Source organism: Psittacula echo (genome assembly GCF_963264785.1).
Source record: "Psittacula echo genome assembly, chromosome: 20".
Lineage (NCBI taxonomy): Eukaryota > Metazoa > Chordata > Aves > Psittaciformes > Psittacidae > Psittacula > Psittacula echo.
The window spans coordinates 3101526-3117146 of NC_137756.1; the positions used below are offsets into that span (position 1 = coordinate 3101526).

General features: G+C 39.2%; 1 protein-coding gene across 1 annotated transcript in view; it reads left to right on the forward strand.

The window, feature by feature from the left end:
- The window catches only part of SPAG16 (sperm associated antigen 16), a gene marked incomplete at both ends in the record, with an annotated part of 443494 nt that overhangs the window by 301389 nt on the left and 126484 nt on the right, over positions 1 to 15621 (forward strand). The window contains one exon of the mRNA XM_080632060.1: positions 7281 to 7346. Coding sequence (XP_080488186.1) covers positions 7281 to 7346 — 66 coding nt within the window. The remainder of the gene's footprint in view (positions 1 to 7280; positions 7347 to 15621) is intronic.

A 15621-nucleotide genomic window follows, 5' to 3' on the forward strand; every position in this document is an offset into this window, starting at 1 on the left:
TACTCTCCTGAAAATGGGTGGTATGTTTTGCCAGCTATTGGAATACCAAGTTACTTTAAAGTAAGCTTTAGTTATGGTAAATATGGGCTGCCTAACTGTCGGGAAAAGGCTATATCCCATGCTGAGAAGTCTTCAGTTAATGGGCTTCAGTGCACGGAATTCCCTGGCCATCCCTGCTCTTGCGCTGCTGGTCCTTCCCTCCCTGGAACATCCAGGAGTTATACTGCATAGGAGAAATGCAGTTAACCAAATTTGACTTTTTTTGGTGCTGACAGTGATGTATGTTCACCTGCCTTGCAAATCCTTATTAAGATGCAGTTGATCCTGTTACTGAAGCCATCTGCCAATATCAACCAGGTGAATAATACACAAATCTGCTGTTAGTAAAAGAATTTCAATATCTCTGAGGGATTTTTCTTCTATTTATTTTCTTCTAAAGGAATGCTGGGTTCAGCAAAGAGATTTCTCCCTCCTCCCCCCTTGGATGGTCTGTCGTGGCCATGCCTGTGGAACTGTGCTGGTCTGTGATCTCTCCCAAGTGGAGATGACTTTTCTCTCTCTTCACAGACAAAAGTTCAGGAAGGTATCTGCTTGCTAGAAAACCTTTTCTCCTCCTTATGTAGTCAGAAGTTTGATGTCTCTTGCAAGAGTTTAATGAGGAGAGAATCCCGCACGGTCATGTCTGTTTAAATACTGCCTGTGGTTACAGGTTTCCGCAGACTGTTGTACAACTGTCACTAGAAGACAAAAAGATAATTCACTTTCATCTCGAGAACAAAGCTGAGCAGAGGAGCTTTTTTCAACTTTTTAAATTCATGAAACATTTATCTTAGAGTCAGGTTATATTATGCTGGCAAGAATATAATCTGTCAGCATTTCTTACTATAGACTCCTGGTTTTAGTGTTTTTTAGGAGAGCCTTAGAGGTTCGCTTTGAACAGATTTAGCATACGAGGTCTTGGCCTAGAAACATACTTTTCCTTCAAATTAAGGAAAATGAATATGACTGCATGTTCAGTGCAGAAGACTTTAATGCTATGTTCAGGTGAAAGTTCAGATACAGGAAAATGAGGTAATTCAGGAGTGTCCCAGAGCAAGGTTAATTTAGATTTTGTCCTGTACTTTTAATAGCAGGTGCTACTAACTCTGAAGTGAAAGGAAGGCTGGTCTGTGATGAAAAGCGTGGTGTTAGGCTTAGCTGGCAGGCAGAGCTCTATTTCTGGTTTTTATTACCTAGGTTTAGAAAAACACTGTTTCTCAAGTTTTTCATGTTTCACAGTATGAAAGTTGTTATATAAGTTCATGCATTTTTAAGAGATCCAAAATTCTCTTTCATTTCTGTAGGAAGATATAGTGAATAAAGTTAAAAAAAATATCAAAGCTGTCTGTGAAAAAGAGAGATCACTGTAATAGCAAAGGGCCCAACAGCAGATGTACTCAGCTTTCGTGTACATACCTGCCTCCCTGAATCCTTGTGTAATAAGGCACACAAATGATGGTTGGAGGTTAATTTTATTGATTCATATAATCATTTGTTCATTAATATATAAGATATTATATTTATTACAGGATTACAAAATATCTGAGTAATGCCCTTAGTCTAACATCAAGAAACAGTCTTCTCCGCATGATTTTTCCTCCCAGAGTCTATTCCAAGCAAGGAGAACAGAAGCAAACTCCATGCTGAAGTTTCTGTGTTTGAGCTTATCAAGTCAAACCTGTGGTGACAGATGGTAAAACTGTTTTCCAAATTTGTTCACTGCTTACTGTACAGATACTGTACATCATGTGCTCAAAGAGGCTCTGAGAGAGGAGCTGGGAGATGGATGCGGTTTACCTTGCTCTGAGTGGTGCCCTCTGGATGAGACAGGATGGGGCAGATGGAGAAGAGCGCGGCTCTTGCTGCGAGCAGCTGGGCTGACCTTGCGGGGGGTCACACAGACATCGTGTGATGCTAGAAATTGCTGAAGTGAGTTATTACAAGCTGGGCTGCAGGGAGAGAGTAAAAGAAAGGAGCTGTCTTGCAAAGGTAGATGGGGGAGGTGATTTTAGACTCCTTCCTCCAATTTTTTTGTTTACCTGTCAAATCCCATGAAAATGAGTAATCTCTTTTTTAGAAGTTACCTTGCCATAGCTTATGATCTAATAAAGAGGTCCAAATCCCTTTTGAAGTTTCCAGTGCAACAATGCAGGCAATTCCCCTGCAGCATGGAGTGACTTCAGAGCCCACAGTTCTGCTGGATATGTCACGTTTCCTTCAGAGCTTTCTAGTGCCTTGCTAATGCGAACTGGAGGTAGACCAAGCAAAGAGTCTGTGCAATGAATAAGGCAAGGGTTTGAGTAGGAGTTGCCCTCTTAATGTTGCTCTTTGCTGCAAAAAAAAGGGAAAGTCTTGGCCATATTCAGCAAGGGGATTGAGAGAAAGGTTAGACCTTCCCCAGTGAGTCAATAGCCACTGTATGATAGTGCCAATCATGGAACACCTAACATGACCCTTGTTTTAGGAAAAGTTCAAGTCTAGTGAAGGAAGCTTCCTTAAGCTTTAGATTATTTGACTTTCTGAAAAATAAAATACTTATGTAAGATTGGAAATTTCATTCAAGATACTATTTTTCTCCCCCAAATAAAAGTAAACCTTTAATAAAAAACTGTTGGGAAATTTTGTTTCTTTTTAGTGAAGAGAATGAGGTGAATAGTTCCACTGCTGAGTGCTTCATCGTTTGAGCACTTTCTTAGTTCAGTCCTTCTGAATGAACATATTTCTTTGAGTTTATTTCTAAATGAACCAAGAAATTACAAATAATTCTCTTATCTGAACACTGTTTAGGTAAATCTCATACTCGGATGTTGTTATCTAAAAGCTCATATCATATCAAACTTACAGAGATAATTATGTTTTGCACTTAGTCTGTTACACTCATCTTCATCAAATGGATTTGTTGTCTTGATTTTTGAACTTGGCAAAGTAAGTTTGTTCATGTCACACTTTCATGTATAACAGGGCATTCAAAGTGTAGAAAAATAATCAAAGCAGCAGAGTTTGAAAAACATGAGTAGTTTTTAAATGATGCTCAACAGTTTTAAACTGTTTATTTTCTCCAGAGGTGCTTGAATTATCACTTGTTAGGTTTGGAAGCTTGTTGTTCCTGCTGCTGATAGTTAAAATAGGTATAGGAAGATTCAACTGCTGTGTTAACATAGTTAATAGTTGAGCTTAATTCTACTTAAGCAGAGCTAACTATATTAATTATGATTGTCTTCAGCTTGTCTTGTCCTGCCCTCGTATTTATATGCTTATAGGGAGGATTTACAGCAGAATTTCACTATTGATTCTGAAATCTTGGCCTTTTAGCCTGTGTAAGTCAGAACAAAAAATCATTCCAATTTAGACTCCTTGTTTAACTACTTTTGCAGCAGGATACTGTTCGTAGATCCATAGTTCCAAAGGTCAGGCTGCTTTTCTACAATACTGGATTGCACAAAAAAAAAACCCAAACAAAACCAAAAAAAAACCAGAAAAAAAGAAATGTTTTCTCTCTCTGAAGTCTTTCAGATAGCTCCAGTCCAAGGCAGGCAATTAATGTCTGTGTTCAGTGCAAGCTGAGAGGTTGATTGGCTCCATAACATAATGCCATGGTGTTTCTAACTGCTGATTCTAATGTTAATTTCTGGGTTTCAAACTGGAAAATTATACGTGTGTGTGCATGTGTGAATAATTATTAGAAAAAAGAAAAAAAGAAGACCCCAAACCCCACTAAACCCACAGCAAAACAATTCAGAACACATCATATTCTATTTTCTTTGAACGTTGCTATTATCTGTTTTCTGCAGAGGAAGAATGTATGGTTATTAATGTAATTGGGCAGTAGCTCAAGGAGTGAATAGAACTGAGATTTCCTCCATTAAGATTTCAATCAAGACCTGATGACTCAGTTAACAATAATAATATATTCTCCATAATTTACTGTCCTTTATACTGTTACAGTGTCATACGCAAGGAGACTGGATACACCCTGTGGGTTAAATGTGGGAAAAATTGGTCTTTTAACAGCTGCAGACTTCTGCTGTGATGTTTTGTTGTTTCTCCTGCTCTCAATTTGTGATAATGTCATCTCTGTCAATGGGATAATTGTCAGTGAGACTCTGAAGGTAGCAGCAAAGGAGCCTAATTTTCCCTAACTGACAACTCCCCTAACATTAAGACAAGCTTCTCCTTTTTCCTCTGCTCTTATCCTTATGATACAAATCCCAGAAGTTTGCCCCTGCTCATCTTGAACCTTAAAGAAATTCAGGTAAAAGGCAAATGCATACAGCTGGTTCCCGAATGACAAGAAGCTGTTAGTAAGCCAAAGACCAATTTGCAGAGCACTCCAGTGAAATTCCCCTGAAGAAGAGGTGCTCCAAACTTTTCTCAAAGGGAGACTAAGCCCTGTTTAGTTCTACAGTGAATGAAGCAGGGGTCCTGGTGCTGCTATATGTTATTTTGTGATTAAAGACTGAAAGGCAGAATGCATGTGCAAAAGGGGTATCATTAACTTACTGCTGAGCTCTTGATGCTGAAAGCTCAGTCCTATCTTAACATGAGCTCTGATCATGAGAATATTTATTGCTGTTTGATTTTGCTGGGACATTACAGCTAAATAGTAATCTTTCCAGTTTTGTTTTCATGATATCTGTGTATGTAAAGCTCAGATGTCCTGGTGTTGGTAAAGAAAACACTAGCTGTGCATTGAATAAAAATAAAGTGGCATTTGGAATTTAAGTTTCAGCAATAATATTGAGAAACACTTTACAGAACCATTGCCTTTGTCTAGCTTTTATTATTGTTATTACTATTATTAAAATCCTTTTCAGAAGCTTTATACTGAATTGGCTTACAGAAAATCAGAGCATTTACATTCATTTGTGGCGTGGCATGATGGTTTGTGAAGGCATGCTTCCTCTGCATTTGTGGAATGATTACTGGGTATATATTGGTATTTGAGTGAGTTTGAGGATAAATACTGTACCCTGCTGAGCAACAGCAGTTACTTCACAGGGACTACTTTTTACATGCAAAACAGCACCAGCATTTTGTTGTTACCATGGATTGGGTACAATTGATATTGCTGCTAGGTCACAAGATAGATTTTATGTTCTTGATTTTTCTCCTTTCTAGATTGCTCTTACGTGTTTGGCTATCCTTGTCTCCTGTTGTGTTACCTTTATAAAATCTAATTTGCCTGACAATCTTGGGGAATTTGGTGTAATTTCTATTCCAACAGTGAGTTTAGAATAATTATTTACATTTTCTTTTCATCGGCATTTATCAGTTCATATTTTTTTTATTCATAAGTCATGTAAATAGGCAGGGTTTTGGGGTGGTTTTTTAGCATTTTTTCCCCTTGTAAGTCTGTTGAAAACTGTGGAAGGGTCAAGAACTGTGCTTTGCAGATCCTTTTATGCTTACAGTGGGTGTTGTCCTTACTCTTTAAAGACAGTGAATTGCTTTTAATAGTCCAGAGCATTTTATTCTTGTTTTGTTTGCCTTGCAATCCTTCCATGGGAATAATACTAATTTCCTAGTTTGATCTCAATAGTGTCTGCAGCCTTGAAGCAGACTACTTCAAGACAGAATGGTAAATGAAAAATATGATGAGATACAAAATGGCACTTGCCAAAGTAGCCTTCTGTCTTTTTTTTTGGTGACATTTTTAAACAGAAGAAATTCTGTGAAGCATTAAATGCTGGGATTTATCAGATATTTGTATTCTAATGCTGCATGAACAAGACTGGAAAGAGTCTCCTTGGTCTTCCAAGTTGAGCCCAAAGATCACGTGCAGCAAAAGGTCATTTATTTGCAGCCTTTTCAAGCAGCTTCTTGCAGTTAATGAGAATTTTTTATCCCCACCTCTTGGAGTGGAGGGGAGGTTTTGCATCTCACTGCTTGAGAACTGTCTTCTCATTTCCAACTGAAATTTATCTGCAGATAATGAACACCCATATGTTCCTGCATCAACACTACCCTTCAGTTTCAATAGCTCTTTTCCCTCTTTGCTCTTAACCCCTGAAATATTTACAACAGCAATCTAATCCCTTTTAACTGCTGTTTTGTTGGACTGACTTCTAAATGGTTCACAGATGTAATACAAACTACGGAGTATTATCAAGTAGTATCCCTCCAGAATTACTTTGTGGTCAAACCTCATTAACTACTTGCCTGAAAGGACTTGTTGCAAACTGTAGGAATATACTGATAAAGCATGCTGATGATAAAACCTCCTCATGTAGGAGGTTTTGTCGATGCAAAAGCGAATTCAAATACGTTATGTCACAGAAGGAGTGATTTTTGATTTTTATTTTAATTGGGAAAATTATAATGGAATTAAGCTGATGGTTTAAACTTAAAAGCATGACAGAAGTATGATTAAGCTATGTTACCCCTGCTCCTGAAAGACTGATTCAAGCTGGAATTATGTACGAAGAAGGATTGCTAGGACAAGTAGAGCAATTCCAGATCTTGGTTTGGGGTTGTTTTGTCTCCCCAGAAAAATACAACAAATAGCCTTTCAATTGCAGAGTCAATAAAATGTTTCCTTAGGGTGAAAACTTGTTCTTCAGGATATGGTTGCATTGTTCAAAGCTGGGTTGGACTTTAATAGAAAGTATTTTTGCTGCTGTACCCTGTGAAGCCAGTGATCTTTATGAAAACAGAGAAGTGCATCTCTTTTTAATACCTCTTTCTTCCCATCTTGAAGACTTCAGAGTTTTTTAGTTGGAGATACTGTGGTTGGATGCCTCTTGTACTGGGAGAACAAGTCAGACATCAGTGATGACATCTGACATATGTTACTGCACTATGTAGGTCACTTATGGCTTAATGTGGAAGATGACGAAAGATAATTAATTTTGATTTCATGCTTGTGATTCCTTAAGGAAGACTTTAATGGCATGTGTGGAATATCAAGAGACGTGTACTGAATCACTGCCTTAGAGCAAGAGCTCTGTCTTTTGGCAGCAGTGATTACACCTTCAAATTCAATCCCTCTGGCAAGGGAGATGGCTTTTTTTGTGGTATTTCAATGCACCTTCTCTGCTAGCTATTATGGGAAGTAAGGAGGTATTTCCGTAGTAATTGTGAGAAATATCCTCCTCTTCTAGCAACCAGGAGCTGGGTTTTAGCACACAAAGTGCCTTGGTTTGCACACAGCCATAAAATCAAGGTCTTTCTATTTACAAGGGTAGAATAATTTATATCGCTATAAGTTACTTAATTGCTTTGGTTTTATGTTTAATTCCTAGGGTCTTCGTGTCTACACATTCTATGGTCACCTGCATTCCTGTAATCATGCTACATTCAACCTGAAGGTAAGTTCTGAGTATGAATTTCGTGGGGTTTTTTTGGTTTCTGTCTTTTTTTAATCATCATGTTCCCTGCTCTGGTAAATACTGTCATGCTCTGTGTGAAGTAGCTACCTCTGCAGCTGAATTCAGTAATAGTAATGACACCTAAAGCAGTTCAGTGTGACACACCTGCCAGCCAGAACAGGGTCCCGGAGACTGCTATAATGAAGCTGCCCTGTCTTTGTGCTTGCCTCTTTTCTCCTTTGATCAGTGCACAGTATCTAAGCCATTCTCCTTTGCCAGGATCACTTAGTGACTGTACTTAAAGGAAATTTGCTGGTAGTTTTTTGTTTGGGTTTTTTGTTTGTTTGGGTTTTGTTTGGTTTTGTTTGTTGGGTTTTTTTCTGGATGGTTCATTTTATAGCTGTTGTCTAGAAAGAATCATTTTGCTTGAAATTGGTGACAGGCTGTGATCTGAATGGAAGGGAAGTCATTTTTGCAAACTGTTTCTTTGAGATGATATGAAATACTCTGAAATGATCAAAACATTTGTGATGTGATGTGATGTGATGTGATGTGAGGGGGCCTACAAGAATATCAGATGGGGACTCTGGTAGATACAGGACAAGGGGTAATGGGTTTAAACTGAAACAGGGGAGATTTAGGTTAGATCTTAGGAAGTTCTTCCCTATGAGGGAGGGTAGTGAGGCACTGGCACAGGTTTCCCAGAGAAGCTGTGGCTGCCACATCCCTGACAGTGTTCAAGGCCAGACAGGTCCTTTCCAACCCGAATGATCTATAATTCTGTGTATGGTTCCCCTAGCTCTCCTGGCCACACTGCTCTTAAAACTGGAGTGGAAGTGGAGGGGCATATCCTGGCTTCTGCTACCACTTGCACTCTTTTGTCTCCGGGACCATCTTTCCTTAAAAATATCTCAATGGTGTTCCTGCTTGTGTGCTCTCGCTGCCATTTTAATTACAAGCAGAGCAAGGTACCACTCAAGGAGACTCTGAATACACACTTCTTGATCAGTATCAGCCACTCATTTAGCAACTTACACTTTTTTATTGTTTATAGGCCAAACCCTAGGGACTGACATAGCAGAAAGCATGAGATAAACTTATATCAAGGAGAATAGGAACTCCTAAAGAATCTTAAGTCTTTCTTGGCCACATGCATGTATCTGTATGTTTGACATGCACAACCTGCCTCTCAGGACTTTGAAGCACCGTGGTGTAGAACAAGGAATGTTTAAGAGTAGCAAGAATTGCAGGGGGAATACTTTAGCAATACTATAGCACTGTCTTAAACATGAATATTTACAAAGAGCCTTATGCTGTAATGTGACCTATAGTGATTAACAGGAAGCTGAAACACTGTGCTGATAATCTCCCAGACAAGCATGTTATTTTGATAAAGAATATTATAGTTGGCATTAAACTCTAGACTAAAATCATTGGTTGACATTCTCAATGATTGAATTAGTAAAAATGGAAACCTCTAGTTCAGCATTGATTAAACTGAGTAAGGAATATAATTTCAGAAGCTGTAATTGCAGTTATATAAATTAACCCTGTATGTACTGGAAAAGTACTGAAAAGACTAAATAGTTGGTCCTGAGTTGTACAAGCTACAGTTGCCACATTGGTTAGCTAGCAAAGCAAGTGGCTATTTTTCAACCAGAAAACTGTTTTCTGACCCTCCAGTGCTTGCCCTCTAAGAAATAAAAACATTCCACCCTAAGCAAGCTGATTAAGGTGTTTGAAGTGACAATACATTTTGCTTAAGGATACATATTTGATGAGGAAAGAAGGGTTTATGGAAACAAATCAGTGTTTTCAACCATACTTTCATAGGAAAGATATTGGAGATTGATCATGGGCAGTTTGGACAAAGATGCAAGATCACTTCCAGAGTGGCCAAAAGAAAGTCTAATGGCTAGGTCTGGCCAAAACAGCTTTGCAGCCAGGCAAAGATTTGTTCAAAAAGTCTGATTTCTGAAGTGTGAAGTGGCAAAACTGAAGGCAGATTACTGACAGAATCCTGAGTATTTATTTATCTAATATATCCTAATGGCACAGGTCTGCAGATGATTTGTCAGAAGTCTTATCTGCAAGTCAGACTGTGTGGGTGTAGTAATGGTGAAAGATCCCAAGAGATTCACTCCTCTTTCTACTTAGGATATAGGTCAGTTGAAGTGGGCTCCTAAGCTCCACTTCAGTGGGCTTGTGATAGTCGTGTCTCAGGCTGCTTGGTGCCCAAAGGAGTTTTTAAAGAAGGTGAAATTCTAATTACAAAATGTACTGTAGAGAAAATACAAAAACAAAGAGATAAAGTTCCACTTAGATCAGCAAGCTGCCCAGGAAGTGCATCCAGATATTAAGGGATATTTTAGGGGAAGAGTATTGGATGAGGAAGAAGGAAAAAAAGCATAATGCATTTATACAAATTGAATAAATCCTCATTAAACTCTGTGAAACTGGGTACATCTGTGTTATTTACTAACCATGCTTCTGAAACTGTAGTTAATAGATTTTTGTGAAGAGGGCAACATTTACAGCCAGAACTCTTAACAATGCTCACATTCCATAATTAGTCATTTCTCTGTGGAACATAACTGCCCGTTTGGCACCTGGAACATGGCCATTTGTTGAAGGATGCCATGCTGGGACATGAGCTCTGGAGATACTGGTGGGTAGTGCCATTGCCCTGACAGTTGTGGTTGCCTTCTGTAGTTGTGGTTATATCAGGACAGAAAAGATATCACTTTCAGCAGTGTATAGATCCTGTGGTTTTCCAAGTTGGTTTTTTGCCTGTGGAAAGTTTGAGACCATCTCAGCAAAATCCGTACAGCTGCTTTCGAACTGAAAATGTACCTAAGTGCATTTTTCCTCCTAAAAGTTAATGATACTGTCCTTTTTACTCCCATGCCCCATAACACCACTAACTTTGCAGAGAGAAATGTTTCAGATGTTTTTTTTCCACTGAGGACGAAGCCTTTGAGTTGAAACGTGTGTGTGCTTATAAGGATGGTTTTTTTAGAGGCCACTGTGCGTGCTCCAGTTCTCTTCAAATGCTCTGAGGGCAATAAAGCACACATGTGAACTCACCTTACCTGTGGAAAGCTAAGATACCAAATCTAGGGAAAACCAAGTGGGACTGCACCTAAGAGGCAGTTTCCCCAGTTCCTGAATGTTACTGACATTTGGGGTGACCCTCTTTAATTGATGGATTCCATATGACTGCACAAATGTAAGTTCATGGTGGGCAAAAGGTGGTATGCTACCAAGGTTAAAAGGTTGGATGCTACCAAACTGCCTGTATCTGGACATTAAGGCAGGGATGTCCAAGTCAGCCCTGGTCCTCTTCTTCTGTCTAGTGGATAATTCTGGGGATGATATTATGCATCTGGAATAATTCATGCAAACATGAAAAATCAAACCACTAACGTTTTTACATCAGTACATGGTTTTGATCAACAACTAGGAGAAAACAAAGCCATAGCATACAGTATAATTCATACAAGGAATGGTGATCTGTTCTCGAATGTTGGCATGTAATAAAAAAATCTAAGTATGGCCTAAATAGCATTTGAAGTAAGGTTTGTACATACTTTGCACAGCATTTTATCAGCTTAGCAAATCACCTATGCTAACAAAGTATAAAGACTGTAGCTGCTTAGTTGAATCATTATGAATTTAAATTAGAACAAAATTTCCTCCCTTATGTGTGTGTGTATATATGTGTTTGCGTTCAAATAAGGGTATGATTCTCATTCACCTCTGTCTGTATCTGCCGTGCTGTGTTTGCATGATATCTGCAGGTTAAGAAATCATTACAGAAGTTACCAAGTTTCCCTACAAGAAAAACGTAGTTTGGGAATTAGAGTTTATATTAGGAAAACCTTAAAGACTATAAAGAATATGCTTGATAGAGCTACTGCCCTATTTTACCTCCCCAGGCCAAAATGCAAACAGCGTTTTTGTCATTCTTCCATTGATTCACTGAAGGACAAATAATGTCAGACAGTTTTTGAACAAAAACAAAATTTCAATTTTGTTTACCTCTTCAGCAGTCCAGTTGGATGTCAGCTACCATTTAGCTGGGCCAATAATATTGATATTTGATGTCAGTTCTTATTCATTACTGTGCCCAAAATGATGCAGAAGTCAGATCTTTCAGATGTTCCTATGGATGGCCAAAAAAAAGCCAGGGACGTCTGACTGCATCTAACAGACACAAACAAGAAAAGAACAGAATACAAAATCAAAACCCTATCTGCTCTTATTGTTATTTATGTATTCCAAGTGTTCACCTCTTTGCATAAACTCAAAGCCAGTTACTCGCAGAGGTTACCTAGTAATATCAAACGTGTTCAATTATACATGCAAAAGGGCTAATAGGTTCTTCCTCTAGTTTATTTCTGTCTCCATGCATAAGAAATATAATTACAGAACTGAATTACATTTTAAGAACAGATTTTAGTATCATTAGTTAACTATTTTCAAGCTATCAGATGTTGTTAGAAGTAACAAAGTAAATCTGTTCTGTCTCTGTGAAGAACAAAATCTGCATCACAATACCCTCATTTCACTTGTTGGCAAAAAGCTCTTTCTAGTAATAGTAAAACTCTCAGAAAACTGCATTAGAAGCCACTTCCACATCCAGTCTCTGAAATTTTCATGTTATTCCCTATTTTTGGAAGTAATTTTGCTGGAATGCTCTCTTCCCTTGGCCAAGCACAGTGTTTAATCACTTCTCACCATCTCTGCTGCTATTGTTATTCAGAGGCTCCTACAGTTAGCATGAATGTGCTTGTTTTACACATTGTGTGTAGACCAGATAAGTTGTTCTGAAACCACTCTGGAAACGTTGGGTAGATCTATCTTAATTTTGATCAGCATAAATATTCTTGCTATCGCCTCTGACATCAGAGTTCTAATACAGAAGGCTGGATAAACAGGTAAGAATATGTTTAGCAGATATCCTAGAAGTAAAAAAACTCCTCCAGCTCTTTCTGTGAGGAAGCTCCAGTATGTATGGACTTGTCTGACCATGTTCAAAAGGCCAAGGAGATATGTGATGCACTGGTTTGAGTGCCGGTGGCTCTCCCAAGGTGGTGTATCCTTTGTGTCCTTGAGAAAAGAGACAGGCATTTAGCAAGGGGTGGGACTGAAAAAAAAATCCAAGCCTGATTTTTAAATGTCAGACCCAATTTGTGCCATACAGTTTCTCATCACCATGTCCAGTTTCTTATCAGAGATCATTTGCAAAGAAAAACTTAGTAATAGGTTTTCACTCAACAAGTCAATGACAGAGAAAAAAGCCTTTCTTCTTTCACTCATGGTAGATGATGGTGACCGAGAAACCTTAAGTGTCAGTTTTTAATGCACCAACTGCTGCTAGAACTTACTTCTCTACTTCTGAATTGGGCAAAATGCAGTTCTTTTGCTGTCATTCACCCAGACCAGTATGGAGAAGTATAGATTTGAGAAGACCTTCTTTTGTTCTTCTTCCTGGTGGTAGGTTCTAGGAAAGCAATTCAAACCAATCAGGAAATGGAAAGCAAAAAATCTTACTGTAGCAGTTTCAGGGGGGACCTTACCGCTCTTTACAGCTACCTGAAAGGCAGCTGGATCCAGGAGGTGGCTGGTCTCTGCTCCCAAGTAAGAAGTTACAGGACAAGAGGAAACCGCCAGGGAGGTTTAGGTTTGATATGAGGAAAAACTCCTTCCCCATAAAATGAAGGTGGTCAGGCACTTCAACAGGCTGCCCAGGGCAGTGCTAGAGTCACCATCCCTGGAAGAGTTCAGAAACCATGTAGATGAGGCCCTCAGTGATGTGGTTTAGTGGTGGCCTTGGCAGTGCTGGGGAAGTGGTTGGACTTGATGACGTTAAAGGTCTTTTCCAACCTAGTTGATTCTGTGATTGACCACTGCTGAAAAAGCTGCTGCCTCACGTTCACTTTTCTTTCTTTGCCATGGAAAAAAAAAGAAATACAGTTTTCTCAATTTAGAAATACAGTTTTTTCCCAATATTTGTAGAGACATCACTTTCAGCCTTCTCATCACCAGGTATTACAAGATGGGTATCTGCCTGTCCACAGGTATTCTCTTAATGCTCTCTGTTCTGTAAGAGGCATTGCCTGGTCAGTTTTTTCAATCCCCTCTTTGTGGTGTGTGCTTTTTGTTGAAGCCTCGTAGTTCTACATGGTCTTGGTGCTGTGAGTGGAAGACAGACCTCAGGTTAATGTGGTAGCTACTAGCACCTGGACTCTATAGAAGTGAGATAGCAGAGGGACAGCTGCTCTTCCTGGGGGCAAACTTCATGTACCATGATGGCTGAAAGCCTCTAGTCATGGTCACTGAGACTTCTGTGCTCCAGAAGTGGACCACGTGGAGATGTTGTAGATGAAGAATGAAGAACATGGGTTAGGAGCAAGGCAGGTGCCTGCCATCATACTATCTTATTCATTTGTTTTGAACCAGCAGTAAACGAAATATTTAACTTTTCTAATTGAAGCTTTTAATCAGTTTTTGCTCTTGTTTAAATATTTGCATGTGATGAAGCTTCGTCTAAATTCTTCATGATACAAGTCTGGGGTAATGAACAGGCATCTGGATTTTAGACATTTCTGTAAAGCCCAAGAGGAAAAAATGTGGCATCATTTTTAACTAGCTTTGACATAATTTGGTTTTGGGTAACTTTAAAAAACCTGTATGTTTTAGGTCAGATTGGCCCTTAGAAAGATCCTCAGCTGAAACCGAGAATTACCTGACCGCACGGCATTTTCTTGTATGTTTTCAGACTTCATATTTACAATTACAAACATATTATGTTCACTTGCTCAGATCTGTAAGAAAAAGAGATTATCTCCTTTAATGAGATCTGGTTTGCTGCGTTCTGTGTTCTGCAGTGAATGTGACCCTCTGCGTATATACTACACGAAGCAGGCACTGTTTAGTATTCAAAACTGCAAGCGCTGTGCAAAACTTTGCCCTTCTTTCTTGGAGGAGAAGAATTAATTTGTGTATCCTAAGGAATAAGGGTTTTTTTCAAACGCCTCTCCTGGCCCAGCGTGCCTGACTTTTTTGTGGCAGATGGACAGTGTGAGTCCAGGCCCCAGCAGAATTCTGTATTTTAACAGCTGTGTTTAAAACGTGTCCTTTTGCAAACCAATCAAAATCAGAATGCAAAGATCCTTCTAGGTTCCTTTAAATTCTATTTCCCACCTGCACAACAGTCAAACCTGTCTAAGTGTTATTTCCCAGGAAATTATGTTTTAAAAGACATTGGAAAGCAGCTCACCATCCCTACCCTGTAACTCTCTCATGTGACAGTCATTTTCTCAATAAATTGAGACTTTATCTGCACTGCTGCTGTTAGCACTGACGTGAATGGGAATCACTGCAGGTGCTCAGTGCCGAGTTTTGAGGCCAGGGGTCCAGACATGTCTGCTCACACTGAATTTGCTCCCTCCAGCTCACCCAGCACTCCCAGTTTGCTGTGTTCAGGTGTAGATGAGGGTCTCACATTCTCTTATCTGGGTTACCTGTTCACATATGGTATGGTTTTGCATCTTCTGCAAGCAGATAGGTAACAGCTCTTTCAACAAAAAGCCTGTTTGTACAAAGTTGGCTTTTCAAAAGGGCTTAAACTGAATTTGGGTTAGAGAAGTTTAGACCAGTGATTTCTGTTTGGTATTCTATTTCTATTTGGTAAGAGGACTCTTTGAACTGTTTACCACTTAACAAATCATGGCCAAAGGGAAGGAGGGTGCTTGAAACAGTGCTGTATACATGGTTGTGTATTATGTGGGTTCATATAATACAAACTTGAGCTTAATATCAGTTTATGCAAGAGTGAAAGTAGGGCCGGATTTGAAAAAGCCTCCCTGTTATGAAAATACAGTTTATCTGTAGGTGAATAAATATCACTATTAGAAGGTACTTGAATATCAGATTTATTTAATCTGAAAATAATTGAGAATGCACCGCTGAAGTCCATCAGGGATAGGAATGATGATTATTCTATTATTCTGTTATTCTATTTTGATGTTGTATTGGGTTTGTGTGGCAAGGTTTTGGTCACAGAGGGGCTACAGGGGTGGCTTCTGTGAGAAGCTGCTGGAAGCTCTCCCATGTCTGATAGAACCAGTGCAGCCAGCTCCAAGACAGTCCCGCTGCTGGCCAAGGCTGAGCCCAGCAGCAATAGTGGTAGCACCTCTGGGATAATGTATGTGAGAAAAGGTTACGGGGCAGGAGCAATTGCAGCCAGAGAGAGAAGTGAGAATGTGAG